Below are 15,275 nucleotides of genomic sequence, written 5' to 3'. Positions count from 1 at the left end.
GTCGAAGAAAGACTCCTGGTCAGGATTGGAAGATGCCCGTACCATACCCAGGCCTAGAGAATGCCGCCTACCATCCGATCATCAAATCGTCAACCTAATCCAAAGAAGACACACTGAGCAAGGCCTCGCTTGCTCAAAGGGGGACGACAAAACACCAGCTACTGAACTATCAAGTACTCACATTAGTACCAGGTACTGAGGTAGAAGACTCATGCAGTACGTGACACTGCAGGACATACCTACTAGGTAGGTACCTAGATACCCAGGTACATACCTAACTTCTAAGGTAAGCCTGGGTAACCTCTAATCCATCCAACCAGAGCCAGCCTCGGCCACGTTGGTGGAGCTGGATTCATACGCCAGCTTAATCTTAGCCCTATTACCGACTCCCTTCCGTCAGCTCACACGAGGATCTCAACATCATCACCACACACTCGATTTTTTCCCTCACACGTAACGGTCAAGCCTACCTCTGGCCAGGTTTGGCGATGGAAGAAATCCCTGGTGATTTGGGCTCTTTACTTGAGAACCAGTTGGCATAGATTTTGCATAGCCTCAGCTATGCTAGCCATCATTGGCTAACTAATAAGATGGACAATTATGTTCGTCGCCATAGTATCTCGACAATGATGTCCAGTCTGACGCACCGAAAGGAAGGAGATATTAGCTGGCTCGCCCTCATCTGGTATGGTTAGCGGTGGTTCAAGCCAAGGTATCCATAGCTACGCTGAGATGAGTACCCGTGGTCGATTGTCTGTTGAAACCCTGTTCTGTTTTCAAAGGCATCAGAAGAGATGCGGGATGGAGTAGTCTGTGCCCTGTGATGGAGCTTATTAGAAGTCGACGATAGAAATTTCAGCGGAGGGAGGTAAATGGACATGCATGCCACTCTATACTGGTGATAGTCTATAAGTACGCTAGACGTATGCCATCTGGGAGAGCCTATACTCAGAGAGCAACACAAAAGCCACAGTTGAGAGAATACCATCCAACTGAATTAACGTAAGAACCTCATCTTAATATTTAGGGGGTTTCTCAGGCAGCGTTACAACTGAAGACAATTCTTTGTCAACTACAAAGTACTGCGTGTTTGTTCGATTGAGTCGAGGGAGGGCGTGTAAGGGTGTGGGAGATGCAACGGAAAATGTGGATGACTTGGCGCCCCCTGCTCCATGCTCTGGAGTTCAAGTTCACTCAGAGCCACATTCTTCTTAAAATATCGTCTCAAATGGCCCCGTTATCAGCAGAACGTAATTCTCGTTCAATGCCCGTGGCTGGCAACGGGACTTGCGGCGATAGTTTCCAGGGCAGTTTGGCTTTTCAATATGCACGTCGAACCGTGACGAACTGGGCTGGGCAAATTTGGTATGGTGTTAATGGCAGAGAAGGACTAAAAAGGTTGCCGAGTCCAATTGAGGAAGAGACGACCAGACAGAAGATACGGCGGAACAGATTAGGAACCGGAAAAGGATATCTCTTTGCCTTTGACAACAGGTAGAATTGAATTACATGGATGAATGGCGGAAAGCAAGGACTGATGATGCCAAAGCTACTTATACTTAGATAGGTAGACTCCATCATTCGAGGGAAGTTATGTATCATGTTGACGGGCGCACGCCTCTCCATCGTTTCTCTATATGCTGCATAGTTAAATGACCTGCAAATCTTTTATAGTGACGATGCAGGCCGTGGCATTGTATATCTGATCGACTTGGTATGAACATTCGTATTTCCTCAAAATGATCGGTTCAGCCTGGCCAACGGCAACCCCAGCTTCCTTGGTCTTGTTAGCAGGCTTTCAGGCCATAGGATTTTCCCACCAAAAGCCGATCTGATGCCTCGACCGCAACAGTCGCAATCAAGGCCAATCTGTAGTGACCGGCTTTGTAGTGGTTCTCCCCCCGGCATGGCCTGCTCTCTGTTGTGGGAGGACCCGTGGACCCATGGGCACGCCTCAGAGTTGGGTTGAGATCCGTCGGCTCGTCAGTGCTGCGAGACCTAGATGGGCCCCGTGGAGACTAGAGAGTAACACTGATGACCAGGGTGCGGCATGTAGAAGTGTGGTTTATCTTTATCGTACAGGGGGCAGAGCCTGGGCTTCAGTGTCTGCGAATCAGCCGCCGCCTGATTAGTGGCTACTTATCCGCTACAAGCTCGGCCTATCATCGCCCCCAGTGTCCTCTTAGCAAAGTGGGTGCATCGACCAGGCCAGGGCCGCCGCCTCGGGGTGCCAGTGCAGTGTGCAGTGCCAATGCTAGGACGTTTCTTCTCCCGGCGCCTGGGAATCATGCCTCTTCCTTCTTCTTCAACTTATTACACCACTCCAACCTGCAGGGCATACGATATCTATTTCGAGTCTCAAGTTATACCCTCCAAAGTAGTGAAGCACTCAAGCGGCCTCGATCTATTCTTATTCCATATCAGACAACTATACGAACCTCTCCTGCCGTCTTCATCATTCACAACTTCCGCCATCAAGCCATCACCTCTGGGCATGCCTTCATACGCGATTCACCACATCTCGTTGTTGCGCAAGTGATTCTCTCTTGAATGTCATGGCACAACACAATGTGAGTAGATATGGAAATCTAACGTAACTTGATTACCGTCCAATTTTTTTTTCCACACGATTCTTTTAAGCATTTGTACTTTTAATCTCGTGCCTCACTCACTCACTCACTTACTCACTCACCTCACAAAGCTGTGAGGTCGCGATCGCGATTGGGCCCATTCTCTAACTCGACACTTAGGATTCCAACACCTCTGACCCTGGTGCTCAATCTGTGTCAGGCCCGATGACCAATCAATCGAGTTTGGACAGCACAGCCAAAGAAGCTGGGGCAGACTCAGCCTTTCCATACGGCACACGTTCCCGTAACAGAACTGGTACTTCGCGTATTAACTACGCCGAGGATAGGGACATTGATGGCGATGTTTATGACTACTATCACGACAAAAAGGACAGTGATTCCAAAAAGACTTCACGCCAGTCTAGCGCTGCTGTGAATGGCGATGGGCCTCGTGGCGGTGCAAGCTCGCGCAAGGCTGGCACAGATGAGCAAAAGGCAGCGCAGGTAGCGAATGCTCCCAAGGAGCAACGGTCGGGCAGTTCAAATAATGTGCCCACGACAACGCAGCAGTCGGCTGCTTCACAGCCTACACGGAAGCGCAAGGTCGCGGGTAATCCAGCTGGTTCCACTAACCCAGCGGCATCCGTCAATAATTCGACCAAAAAAGCAGCAGCATCCGGAACGACTCCGTCTATCGTATGGCCAGAATCTAATATGCTGACTTTTGACAACTGCAGAAGTCGCCCTGTCAATGGTAAAATGGTGGCCGATGATGGTACATCGCTGGAGCCAAATGGTAACATGCTTCCTTCAGAGTGGTCCACCAGAAATTCGGATCAAACGTGGCTAACCTGGCGACGCAGATCATGTGTACCTTGTCTGTGAGCCACCTGGAGAACCCTATTACCTGGGCCGCATCATGGAGTTCCTTCATGTGCAGAATGACAGCAGCAAACCCGTGGAAGCTGTTCGCATCAACTGGTACTACAGACCCAAGGACATCGGCCGAAAATCTACAGACCTCCGAATGGTTTTTGCAACGATGCACTCCGACATCAGCCCGTTGACGGCGCTACGCGGAAAATGTCAGATTCACCACAAAGCTGAGATTGAGGATATGGAATTATATCGAAAGGCCCATGACAGCTTTTGGTACGACAAGCTGTACGACCGCTATATCCAGAAGAACTACGACTTGATTCCGACGCGTTCTATTGTCAACGTCCCAGCTAATGTGAAAAAGGTTCTCGACGAGCGCTGGAAATACGTGCTAGTCGAGCAGGGGCGTGGCAAGGAGCTCACTAGCGCCGTTAAGCTCTGCAAGAGATGCGCCGGCTATTGCGCAAGGTACGTACCTACTGACTTACACTGCCTGCCCCACGTCCTACATCCACATCCTTACAAACCCATGCTTCAGTGGCTGACATGATTGGTTGTCTTCAGCAACGACTCGGTCGACTGTGCAGTATGTCAGAATACATACCATATGAATTGCGTGAACCCACCTCTATTGAAGAAGCCGTCCAGAGGGTTTGCCTGGTCATGTGCAGCATGCAGTCGAGCCCAGGAAAGGAAGCTGGAGGCTCGTAATACGCCTAATGTTAATGATCCAAGCTTCGATGCCGAAGATGACGATCCTATGGATGAAGAGGACGAGGAGATGCAGGGGCTTGAGACTAATCGGACCAGTCCCGAAGAAGGAGACCATACTCACCACGAGGGCACTGCCGAGCAAATATACCAGGCCTCTCTTTGGCCGTACCGGTATCTCGGAATGCATTGCAAGCCCGAGGACGCACTCGACTACGACGACAGAATTTATCCCCGCGCAAGTACGAGAATTGGACCCAGAAATCAAGCAAATGTTTCCCCGTGGCCTGGAAAGCCGGTCGAGTACGTCAAGCCACTCGAGATCAAGAAAAACGGCAAGAAAGACACCAAATCCAAGGAAGCATTGGCTGCTATTGAAGCCGATAAGATCTCACGTGGGAAGCGACCGAAGTGGGTTCAAGACATGCCCCCCGGCTACACAGCTCGGGGAGAAGATTTTGACAACGACGACCCCAAGTGTACCGCAACTCGCATGTGGATTCCTCCCCCAGATAAAGTGATTAAAGAGAAGGACATTAACGAGTACATGGAAAAGGCCAAGGGAATGACAAAAGATCTCGGATTGCCAGAACGTTCGACCAACCTGCAAGACGTGGCTGCCAACAAATTGTTTCTTGCAGAATTCGACACGCAACATGCCCTCAAGGATCTTTCTGAGACCAAGAAGGAGGCATTCAAAGAGCCAGAACTGACACCAGCAGAGCAAAAGAAATTTGAGGAAGCAGTGATAAAATACGGCTCTGAACTTTATCTTGTGAGAAAGCACGTCAAAACTATGCACTATGGCATGGTAACTCGTTACTACTACGCCTGGAAGAAGTCGGCACGTGGGAAGCAGGTTTTGGAGAACCAGGCCGGTCGCAAAGGAAAAAAGGAGGCCAAAAGAGCAGAAGCGGCTGCCAGTAAGCTGGCAGATGATGTTGCGGATAACGATGACGATTCTGCGTTTGATATTGAGAAAGCAAATCAGAAAAAGCAAGGATTTGTGTGTCAATTTTGCTCCGCGACATTCTCGCGACAATGGAGGCGCGCTCCGAACCCCGTTCCCTGGATCGTCAACGATGGGGGCCCGAAGAGCTCGAGTAAGGAAAAGGGCCAAGACCGTGTGGTAGCTTTGTGCCGTCGCTGCGCTGAGCTATGGCGCAGATATGCTATTCGATATGAAGATGTGGACGAGGTTTCCAAGAAGGTCAACCAGGGCAGCGGCCGAAGCTGGAAACGGAAGCAAGACGAAGACCTTCTCAGGGAGTTGCAAGTCGCGAAGGAAATGGGCATGATGACGCCGGAACGGGCACCGACTCCTTCAGCGGCCCCAGCTGTTGCCACCGTGCAAGAACCGCCACGGAAGAAGCTCAAAGGTGCAGCTTCTGACAAGGATGTGGACAATGTTCACTCGGATGCTGCTAGTGCAACCGGCTCTACCACTTCCAAGAAGAAGGACAAGAGTGTGGAAAACCTTACAGTCCCCGATATTCCGAAACCTCTTGTGCTGCCTTGTGCAGTCTGTGGGCAACTGGAACCTCGAGGGGAGCAGCACTTGTCGTGCCGCGAATGCCGCCTGACGGTACACCGCAACTGCTATGGTATCATGGATAATCGAAACTCCGGGAAATGGACTTGTGATATGTGTGCAAACGATAAAAACCCACAAGTCTCAATCGTATGTTGTTTCAAACCCATCTATACGCCTGCGCTAATGTCCTCCTAGCATTATAAGTGTGTTCTTTGTCCCATTGAGTACACAGAACATGATTTTGTGGAACAGCCGAAAGTAACACATCACAAAAAGAAGATGTCGGAGAAGGATCGTGAGCGAGAACGCCTGGAGGTTCAGCAAGCTCGGAAAGCTGCGGACTTTTACCGCAAGAAGCAGGAAGAGATGCATCGCCCCGTCAACCCCCGGGAACCACTCAAGAGGACCGCGGACAACAATTGGGTCCATGTTACCTGCGCTGTCTGGACTCCAGAAGTCAAGTTTGGTAACGCCAAAGCACTGGAACCTTCGGAAGGTATTCCTTCGATTCCCAGGAGCAGATATGATGAGACTTGTCAAGTGTGCAACAAACAGGATGGAGCCTGTGTGTCGTGCCATCAGTGTCGCATTCCATGTGAGTCCCAATGAGAGAGAAGAAAAAGATTGGCCATACTGACCGATTACAGTCCACGCGGAATGCGCTCGGCAACATGGGCACGTTCTTGGATTTGAAGTGACATCTGTGAAAAGTTCGCGAAGAGACCAGTTTAGCATTGTGGCTATCAATGGGGAGAGTGGCATCATGTCGGCAACTGTATGGTGTAAGGATCACGCCCCCACGAAGACTAAGATTCATCAGATGCAAGATATTGTGGATGAATCGGGACTTAATGCTTTACAGCTCTATGTACAGAACTACAAGCAGGCCGACCTGGCACTGACAGGCACGGTCCGCAAGGCCAATCTCATGACAAACGCCGCCAAGTTGCCAGGTACAACGACTCAGCCTGGCCTACGCAGGTCCTCGACAACAAATATTCCCAATGGCGGGTGGGGCCAGCAGCGAAATGGGGACACGGCAGACGTGGCATCAGACTCAAAACAACCAGGAGAAAAGGTCTGCATCACCTGTGGTATTGACACCAGCCCGAAGTGGTGGCCGATCGATAATTCGCAGGAACGCGAACTCACCAATGGGCATTACGGCACACTCGGGAGCGAAGCACAGAAATTCGTGGAACAGAGACGATTCCAATGCCATAAATGTCGAAAGGCCCAGCGTACAGCAAAGCCGCACCCGTGGCGGTCTCCTCTCATGGCAGACGCTCCATTACCTTCGGCTCACGGCGCAGGCATACAAGGTACGACAACACATGCTTTGCGCAGTCCACCACAGATGGTGCCTGCCCCTCGGGAGACCAATTCTTCTACTGCTTATGCTTGGCCTCCACCAGTTCATGCTCCGACAGTTCCTCCACCACCAATGCAAGCGCCTGCCCTCGTCGCAGATCATGCCCTGGGCGCCCGGCCTCCTCCCCCTGCCCCATACGCGCCCCTTCAACCTCAACGACCATCATATAGTGACTGGGGACGACCTGCGAGCCAGCAAGGTTCGCCTCCTCGACACATCACTGGGGGACCCCCAATCCACAATGCACCGCCGATGTCCACACTATCTTCGTTGCGACCACCTCCAGTTGTAGGACCAGGGCCTCCGCTTGGATCTTCACCACCTGCACCACCGCCAGCAAACCATCATGGTGGTCCCGCGTCGCAGCCTTATACCAACGGACTCCCTCCATCACCTCGACGATTGAATGGACCAGCGCCACCACCTCGTTATACTCATCCGTATCAAACCCACGGACACAGCGCTCCTCCGCCCCCTCCTCCTGCGTCGCATTTACCACCACCAACGCTGACGAATGGGGCACCACCGCCTCCGTCGCGGCACGATGATTTCTCTCATGAACTTCACCCGCAGAGGCCGACTTATCCTGCTCCTCACGGAAGCCCAACAGGCCCTCGAAATGGGCCACAGCCTTCATCGAGTCGCCCGGCGAGTGGAGCAAGTGCCAGTCCCTCGCTACGAAATCTCCTTTCTTGATCAGAAGAACACAGGAGAGTAATTGCCCGTTGAAAATGGACCACATTTGAGCGCACAGGGGGGACACTAGTGAAAATCTAAGAGAGCGAGCAACGGAGTTTTTGCTCGTCTAGATGAGTTGGATGGGGATGAAAACCTATGAGAACCTTCCATCTACATAGTATATATACAAACGGGCCAAGAGGATTGTGAGCTTTCGGAGTTGGTTTTGAGTGGGCAGGACTGATTGACTCATCAAAGGCTTTGTTGCAACCCCCCATCTGGAACGGGATTCGCAATTGGGTATATATGTGTGTACATGTGTATGTAGTATGTATGGATGGGAAGTAAGCGGGATAAAGCGAAAGCTGCCTTGTTCGAGTACCTTACTTTAGGTACCTTTAATTGTTGCAAAATCAGACTAGAAGTATGCGGCGAACTTCGCCGTTTAGTTTATTATAGACGAAATCAGGAATCGTCAATTGTCGAAAGACGATACCTTATGTAACTGCATCTTGAGAAGATTGACCCTAGTTAGCAAGGATCATTTTAGGGTATTACTAACTACCTACAGATAGGACCCCCCTGACTTTTGTTGTAGCTGCATGCCTCAGAATGGGTAGCATTATGTTTCGACGCATTTCCGTAACAGCCGAGGAACGCAACGCCAGTTCAAGCAATTCAATTCAATTCAATTCAGTTCATATCTAATCCATCAAATCTGGCTCGTGCCGGGAAGTGAGTGGCCTGAGTGGCGAAAGGAATTCCCAGGGGAAATGAAAATCAATATAGAGATGGGCTTCTTACGGATATACCATATCTGCTAGGTACCTATGTTGTGTCTATCAAGATCCACCTTTTGGGGAATTTCGAAATATGCAGCTTATGTAAGGTGTCCGGGGACTCAAGCGAGCCCGCACAAGAGGTTGAGCTTATCTAAATCAGGTTAGCATCTTTTTGCAATGTTCCAGTTCAAGGCTCTAGGTAAGGCACGTAGGTACTTTAGGACTACCTTACCTCAGGTACTGAACTAGGTACTACCCAAGGTACCTAATGGACCAGCTAGAGGAACCTGCCTTCTGCTCAAGGCTGATTGATGGCTGATGTGGCTCAGACTCTAACTAGAGCCTCTCAGCTCAGCTTCCAACATCAACCAAAGACAACATCTTGACATTCATTCAGTTTTCCCTCTCCCCTTTTCGGCATTGTGTCGCTCTCTCTACTTGAAATAAACCCTCACTGTAATTCTATGGAAACAAGAGGATAGCCAAACCGAACTGTGATTAGCAATTCTTCCTTTTGTTCAATTACGACACATCGGCAGCAACCACAACCACAACCACAACCACACCTGTCCCTGACGATCAAATAGCCCGCAGCCCGCAGCCCTCCCCTCGTCCTTCGGACTGTATAGCGAATCTCTGATTATTGGCGTCTGCTGTGACGAAGCTGAGAGGCGGTTTATTGCACATCGCAGAAGGTTCTAAGTCAGTGTATTACCATCCCCACGATAGATCATGGCGCAAGTACTTCTGGACCTCTTCTACTCGTTCGGGAATTGTCTCAACTGCTTTCCCGGAAACCCCAATCTCAAGATCAACAACCGGAGCTTCAAGATCTTGAGATTACTTGGAGAGGTAGACTAACAAACACCGCTCTCCCGCACTCCACGTTGCTGACACTTGCCAGGGCGGCTTCTCTTACGTATACCTCGTCGAAGATACCTCAAGCCACGAACTTTTCGCACTTAAAAAGATCCGATGTCCCTTTGGCGCTGAATCGGTACAGCAGGCCATGCGTGAGGTTGATGCCTATCGGCTCTTCTCTCACGTTCCAACCATCATATCCGCTGTCGACCATTCCGTCGCAACCGAGCGCGGCGCCGACGAGGCGACAAAAACCGTTTACGTCCTTCTGCCATACTACAAGCGCGGTAATCTGCAGGACATGATCAATGCAAACTTGGTCAACCATGATCGGTTCCCCGAGCGTCGTCTCATGTTGCTCTTCCTCGGAGTGTGCAAGGCTCTGCGTGCCATGCATGACTATAAGCCTGCCGTGGAGCGCATGCACATGGGGCGGGAAGAGGATGAGCTGAACCACGGCGAGAGAAACAACACGCGAGGAAAGCGAACCGAGGAAGAAGAGGAGGGCGAGCAAGAAAGGGGTCTGCTGGAGGAGGAGAACCAAGTCAGTGGAGGTAGATCTATTCAACACTACGCCCACAGAGATATCAAACCAGGTAAGGCTGCACATCGGGGTATTATTCTTGTTCATCCTCCCATACTCATCTCTATTATCAGGCAACATAATGATCGATGACTCCGGCTCAACCCCGATCCTCATGGATTTAGGATCCGTCGCTCCGTCGCCGATTCCTGTTACATCGCAATCTCTGGCCCTCCAGATTCAAGACACGGCCGCTGAACATTCAACCATGCCTTACCGTGCCCCTGAGCTTTTTGATGTTCAGACTGGCATGGTAATTGATACAAAGGTTGATATTTGGTCCATGGGCTGCACTCTCTACGCCTGCCTTGTCGGCAAGTCCCCCTTTGAGATGCGCTCCGACGAGACCGGTGGTACTCTGTCTCTGTGTGTTCTAGGTGGCGATTGGCGCTTCCCCGATGAAGGACCTGCTGGCGTGAAGCGTTCTAACAGCATGCGCCCGCAACAAGGACAACAGCAACAACAAGCACCAGCGGTTGAGATCAGCGAGCCGATTCGCGATGTCGTCAGGAAGTGTCTGCGTGTTGAACCCGCTGAGCGACCGGATATTCACGAGTTAATCGAAATGGTTGAAGAAGTTATCGAGGACCTTCCTGATGACTCCCATTAGATGCTGGCACGACGCATGTTTTAAACTGTGCAGCAGAGCGACGAATTGAATTTGAATACCAATAAAAGATACCTACCTCGTTTGTTGCTCTCATCTAGCTGGTTGGGTGACCTCCCGGGTCCGGCGGTTGATCATATTACATTTCTTTTTTGTCACTTGAAGGAGACGGCGTTTAGGGTTTGGAATGATAGAGCCATTTGCTGGTAATTAACTAAGTTCTTGTCTGGTAGTCGTCCCCGCCAACCACACTCCCTATTTACGTGCCGTCTTGAGAGCTGCTGCTTACCTGCATGTCCTGCTCACAGATTCAAGCGTTGCAATCTTAGTAGTAACCTTAGTAGTGAACCACGTGAGCGGGAAGAGCCGTTGGATCAGACTTTAACGTCAAATCACAAAGACGCGCACCTCTGAGCCTGAGCAGACACAATTTTCCCACTCCGAATCGCCCTACAGCTCGAGTTTGAAAGTCGCTACCTCAAACGGTCGTAGTGTAATCGGGATCTTTCCGTCTTCCTTCCGAATCTCTTCCAGTTCATCCTCTAGGATGTTCGTCTTGGTAACACGCTTGACATCAAAACTAGTTTCAATAACTCCACGACTGCGGCCTCCCAAGGACTCATACACACGAAGAATAATGCTCTGGCCCTTGTTGATGCGCAGGCCATCATCTCGGCTGACGTCTTCGTCATCCTGGCCTCGCTTGATCGTGTCCAGTACAAGAGAGTCAGACTCATCAACATTGACAAGCTTGATCGGCGCACTGGACACACTTTCCAAGACCGCCTTTGAAGCAGTGACGGGCTTCAGGGGGTTGTTGAAAGCATAAGCAGCCTTAACAGTGGTAGACGATAGACTACCCTTGTGAGGTAGGATGGCCCATCGGATGGAATGACGTCCCATATCGGCGTTGGCATCAGGCGCCTTGGGTGCCCGTAGGAGTGACAATCGCATCGTCTTGCCTGCAGTCGCAAAACCATACTTGCTATCATTGAGAATAGAAACGCCATAGTTGTTCTCCGAGAGATCAGCAAACTTGTGGCAGCACACCTCAAACTTGGCCATGTCCCAGCTTGTGTTGTAATGAGTTGGCCGCTTGGTGATGCTGAAAGCGGTCTCGTAGGAGGCCTCGGCATTTACTACATTGACAGGGAATTCGACCTTGAGGAACTTGGAGTCCTCATGCCAGTTGACGTCCGCTCTGATATCAACCCGAGAAGGTTGCCCTTTGAGGGCTGCAGAGAGGGTGGTGTATGACTTGATATAACTGTTCTCGCTGATCTTGACATCAGTGACCAGAGTGACTCGATGAGGCTTTTGTTCAAAAATCTTTGTCTTTCCATATTCGACCTTTCGGCGTGCGTCGAGATGGTATACCTCTACATCCCATGCTTGCCAGTAAAGAGGAATATCATCGAAGATGACAAATTTGTTTGCCTCTCCACCCTTTTCAATAACCTCACGATCGTTGACCACATCGTAAAGCGATGTAATGACACCGCTTTCGACGACAACGCGGAGTTGCTCGTTTTGCAGGACATAAACATCAGTAGACTGCTCCATGACGGTCACCGCAGGCTTTTCTTCCTGTGTTTTAAACGTGCGAAGATTGAGCAGCTGGCCGTCGCCACAAGCAACACCGACTTCAGTTTCAGAAAGCTCGACAAGCTCCTTACGATGCCATGGCAGGGTGTTGATGGCAACAGACTCGTTGAGGCACGTTGAGAGTTCGCTAGAGACGTTGAGCGATTCATACAAATCCTTCAGGAGGCGTTTGCCAGTTTCAAAGACTTCAGCGTAGACCTATACCATATTAGCAAAGCTCCCGCAGTTATGGGACGAAATACCTTATCCGAGTCATCGTAGCACATTTCAATGCTACTTCCTGGCAGACAGTCGTGGAACTGGCACAGCAGAACAGCCTCCCACATGTCGTCCAAATCCTTGGTCGGGTACTTGTACGACTTGTTTTTGATTGATGCGAAAGTTGCCAATTGTTCAATATCTCGCAGCATCACTTCGGCTTTTCGATTGTAATACTTGTTGTTGGCTTGTGTGGTATACGTTCCTCTGTGTAGTTCAAAATACAACTCCCCATACCATGTAGGGAATTCGCTGGCCTTGCAGTTGAGACGGTCGAAGTAGTCATCAACTGTCAGCCCCATCTTGATCTTTGGGATACCGCCGATAGTGTTGCTGATTCCGGCACATCGTCTGAGCTTTTCGAAGTGTTGCCAAGTTGGGCCACCGCCGCCATCACCCTTTCCAAAGACAAGTAGAGACGAACTGTCAACACGCATTGTTTTGTGGTTTGCAATGCTCCTCTTGAGATCACCGAAATCAGCGTTTGCTGTATATGTCTCAGAGGGAGGCATGTGGCAGATGACCTGACTTCCATCAGGGCTTACCCACATGAAAGTAGTGTGAGGAAAGTTGTTGATGTTATTCCAGCTCAGTTTCTGGGTCAGAAAACGGTCCATACCAGCTAATCGGCAAAGCTGTGGAAGCTGGCTTGAGTAACCGAAGGTGTCTGGCAGCCAAAAAGTTCGACATCGAGAACCAAACTCGGCCTCGAAGAACCTCTGGCCATAAAAGAACTGGCGGACAAGTGATTCGCCGCTGGGCAAGTTTGTGTCGTGCTCGACCCAGCTGCCACCAATAGGATGAAATTGACCCTCCTTTACCTTCTGCTTGACCCGTTTATATGCAGCAGGATAGTACGCCTTTAGCCACTTGTATTGTTGGGCTTGGGAGCAGGCAAAGTTGGATTCTGGGTAGCGATCCATGAGGTCGCATTGGTTCATCCACGATCGAACAACCTTGCGCTTTGTTTCAGCCCAGGGCCACAGCCAACAGCTGTCGATGTGGCAATGACCGATTCCAAAAACAACAGGTTCCTTTCCTCCTTCGTAGACCTTGTGAGAGTCTACATCAGGGCCAAGAATTTCACGGGCAATCTCGCGGCATTTAAGGATCGATTCCTGATTGTTGACCTCAAAGGTGTTGATGATCTTCATGGCAACAGATAAAGCATGGTTCTGTTCAGCTGAGTTCTCGGGTAGTTCTCGAGCAGCATCGCCAATCTCCCACATATCTAAGTGGAGTTTGCGAGCTGGGACATTGATGGCGACAATGTCAGCCTTGCTGAGGTTGAAACGTCTGTTGGGATCCGGCGGTGCAATGGTTGTCGTGCCGTTAGGGGCGTTTCCAAACATACCGTTACAGGCCATTTCGATATAAATTGTATGCTCCTCTCCGTCACGGAATGAGTCGGGAATGACCCATTCGATGCGTTCTCCGCTACCAGTGAGGCCTTGGATGGGAATACCATCTTCGGTCCAAATGGTGCCCTCGTTGTTGGCATCCCAATGAAGCTCAATGAGCTCTTCGTCCTTGGTCTCATCCGGTATACGCAGGACGACCTTAAACCAATGAGTGGACCAGGAGGGTCCAAAAGAGGTACCGGTATGGGTCTCCTTGAACTCGTGGCTTGTAGCCTCTTCAAAAGTTGGCCTGGAGAGATCTGGTGCATCCCACACTGACAATTGAACATGAGGTTTGCCCGAGTATCTGCCGTTGTACATGTTTCTATGAGGCATGTTAGTTCTTCGAAATTCCGAGTGAGTGAGTTGATAATGCCATACGCTTGCAGGTTCACCTTATAGTACTGTCCTGACTTGTAGAACGGTTCAATGCGGCCTTTCAGAATGCTCGTCTTTGGAACGCCGACAGGCCGTTCGGCGAAGAGAGGGTAGGAGGAGGCCTCTCCCTTGTTTTCGCTGCCACCGCCCATAGTGTAAATGTCGGGGTGTCCAGGAGCAGGAGGAGCAGATCGATTTGAAAGGCGCCGAAGCTTTCTGGAAGATGGGTGCAGCGGCTGGTCTTCCGGTGAAGGGGAATGACGACGACAGGCTGCCGAGGTCGAGAGAAGGCGATCGAATGTGTTGTTGATACTGTAGAGTAATCGTGAGCGGGTGCTTGACACTTTAGTGGTATCGTCAAGCAATGAAGAATGAAGAATGGAAGGAGGAGCAGAATCTCGAGTTGGGGCACAGCACGAAGGGAGAAGGAGAGTTAAATTGGTATTGTATAAAGAAAGATAACTAATCCACGTATGTTCAGAGAGGAGTGTTGTACGTATGGCAGCGAAACGTGGGAAGCTTTGTGTTAAGCTCTGTGTTAGGCCAAGTGAGCTCCATTGAGCTTCACGGAGGCGAAAGACAGCTGCCGAGCGATGTGTTGACAAAAAGGCCACTGCATACAGTCACCTGTGTACTGGCGAGATAATGTTGATGTATTTTTTTTCGATATCCACGAACGCCGAGCCGAAATGGAAGCGGGGGATGCCCACTACAAGGTGACCATCCATTCCCGTCGAGTACCTCGACAGGGGTTTAAGCGCTTGCGGCACAGCAACCGGGGCAGAGGACACACTAGACTCGGAACGAACAACACTCTAAGCCAAGCAGAGTTTGGGAATGGGTCCAGGTGATTCACTGATCGGAATTTGGGGAACTGGTGGCGCGGGGAGATGGATCCGTTGCTTCAACTTGATGCAGCATAAATCACGTACCTCATCGCGTTGGTATACGATTATTGATCAATGAATGAATGATACTCGGATAGAAACCAGTCACAATATTATCGAAGTCGGTACACCCAAGTAATTTTGGACAGGACAGTTGTCGTGGTTTGGTG

The 15,275-nt window shown here is 50.4% G+C and overlaps 3 protein-coding genes across 3 annotated transcripts; 2 read left to right on the top strand and 1 right to left on the bottom strand.

The window, feature by feature from the left end:
* Nucleotides 1–2,795: 2,795 nt before the first annotated feature.
* Nucleotides 2,796–7,762, top strand: J7337_002595 (uncharacterized protein; the record flags this gene model as incomplete). The annotated part of the gene is made up of 5 exons (XM_044820322.1): nt 2,796–3,366; nt 3,434–3,917; nt 4,098–5,841; nt 5,947–6,289; nt 6,342–7,762. 5 exons carry the CDS (start codon nt 2,796–2,798, stop codon nt 7,760–7,762), a joined length of 4,563 nt encoding a protein of 1,520 aa, XP_044684622.1.
* Nucleotides 7,763–9,258: 1,496 nt separating this feature from the next.
* J7337_002594 (uncharacterized protein) lies at nt 9,259–10,580 on the top strand (the record flags this gene model as incomplete). Its single annotated transcript, XM_044820321.1, has 3 exons — nt 9,259–9,378; nt 9,431–9,983; nt 10,045–10,580. 3 exons carry the CDS (start codon nt 9,259–9,261, stop codon nt 10,578–10,580), a joined length of 1,209 nt encoding a protein of 402 aa, XP_044684621.1.
* A 447-nt stretch (nt 10,581–11,027) lies between these two features.
* J7337_002593 (uncharacterized protein) lies at nt 11,028–14,370 on the bottom strand (the record flags this gene model as incomplete). Its single annotated transcript, XM_044820320.1, has 3 exons — nt 11,028–12,380; nt 12,425–14,165; nt 14,222–14,370. 3 exons carry the CDS (start codon nt 14,368–14,370, stop codon nt 11,028–11,030), a joined length of 3,243 nt encoding a protein of 1,080 aa, XP_044684620.1.
* Nucleotides 14,371–15,275: the final 905 nt, after the last annotated feature.

Source organism: Fusarium musae, chromosome 2 (assembly GCF_019915245.1).
Source record: "Fusarium musae strain F31 chromosome 2, whole genome shotgun sequence".
NCBI classification, from domain to species: Eukaryota; Fungi; Ascomycota; class Sordariomycetes; order Hypocreales; family Nectriaceae; genus Fusarium; species Fusarium musae.
The sequence above is the reverse complement of the archived record's forward strand: the minus strand, read 5'-3'. Positions and strand labels throughout refer to the sequence as shown.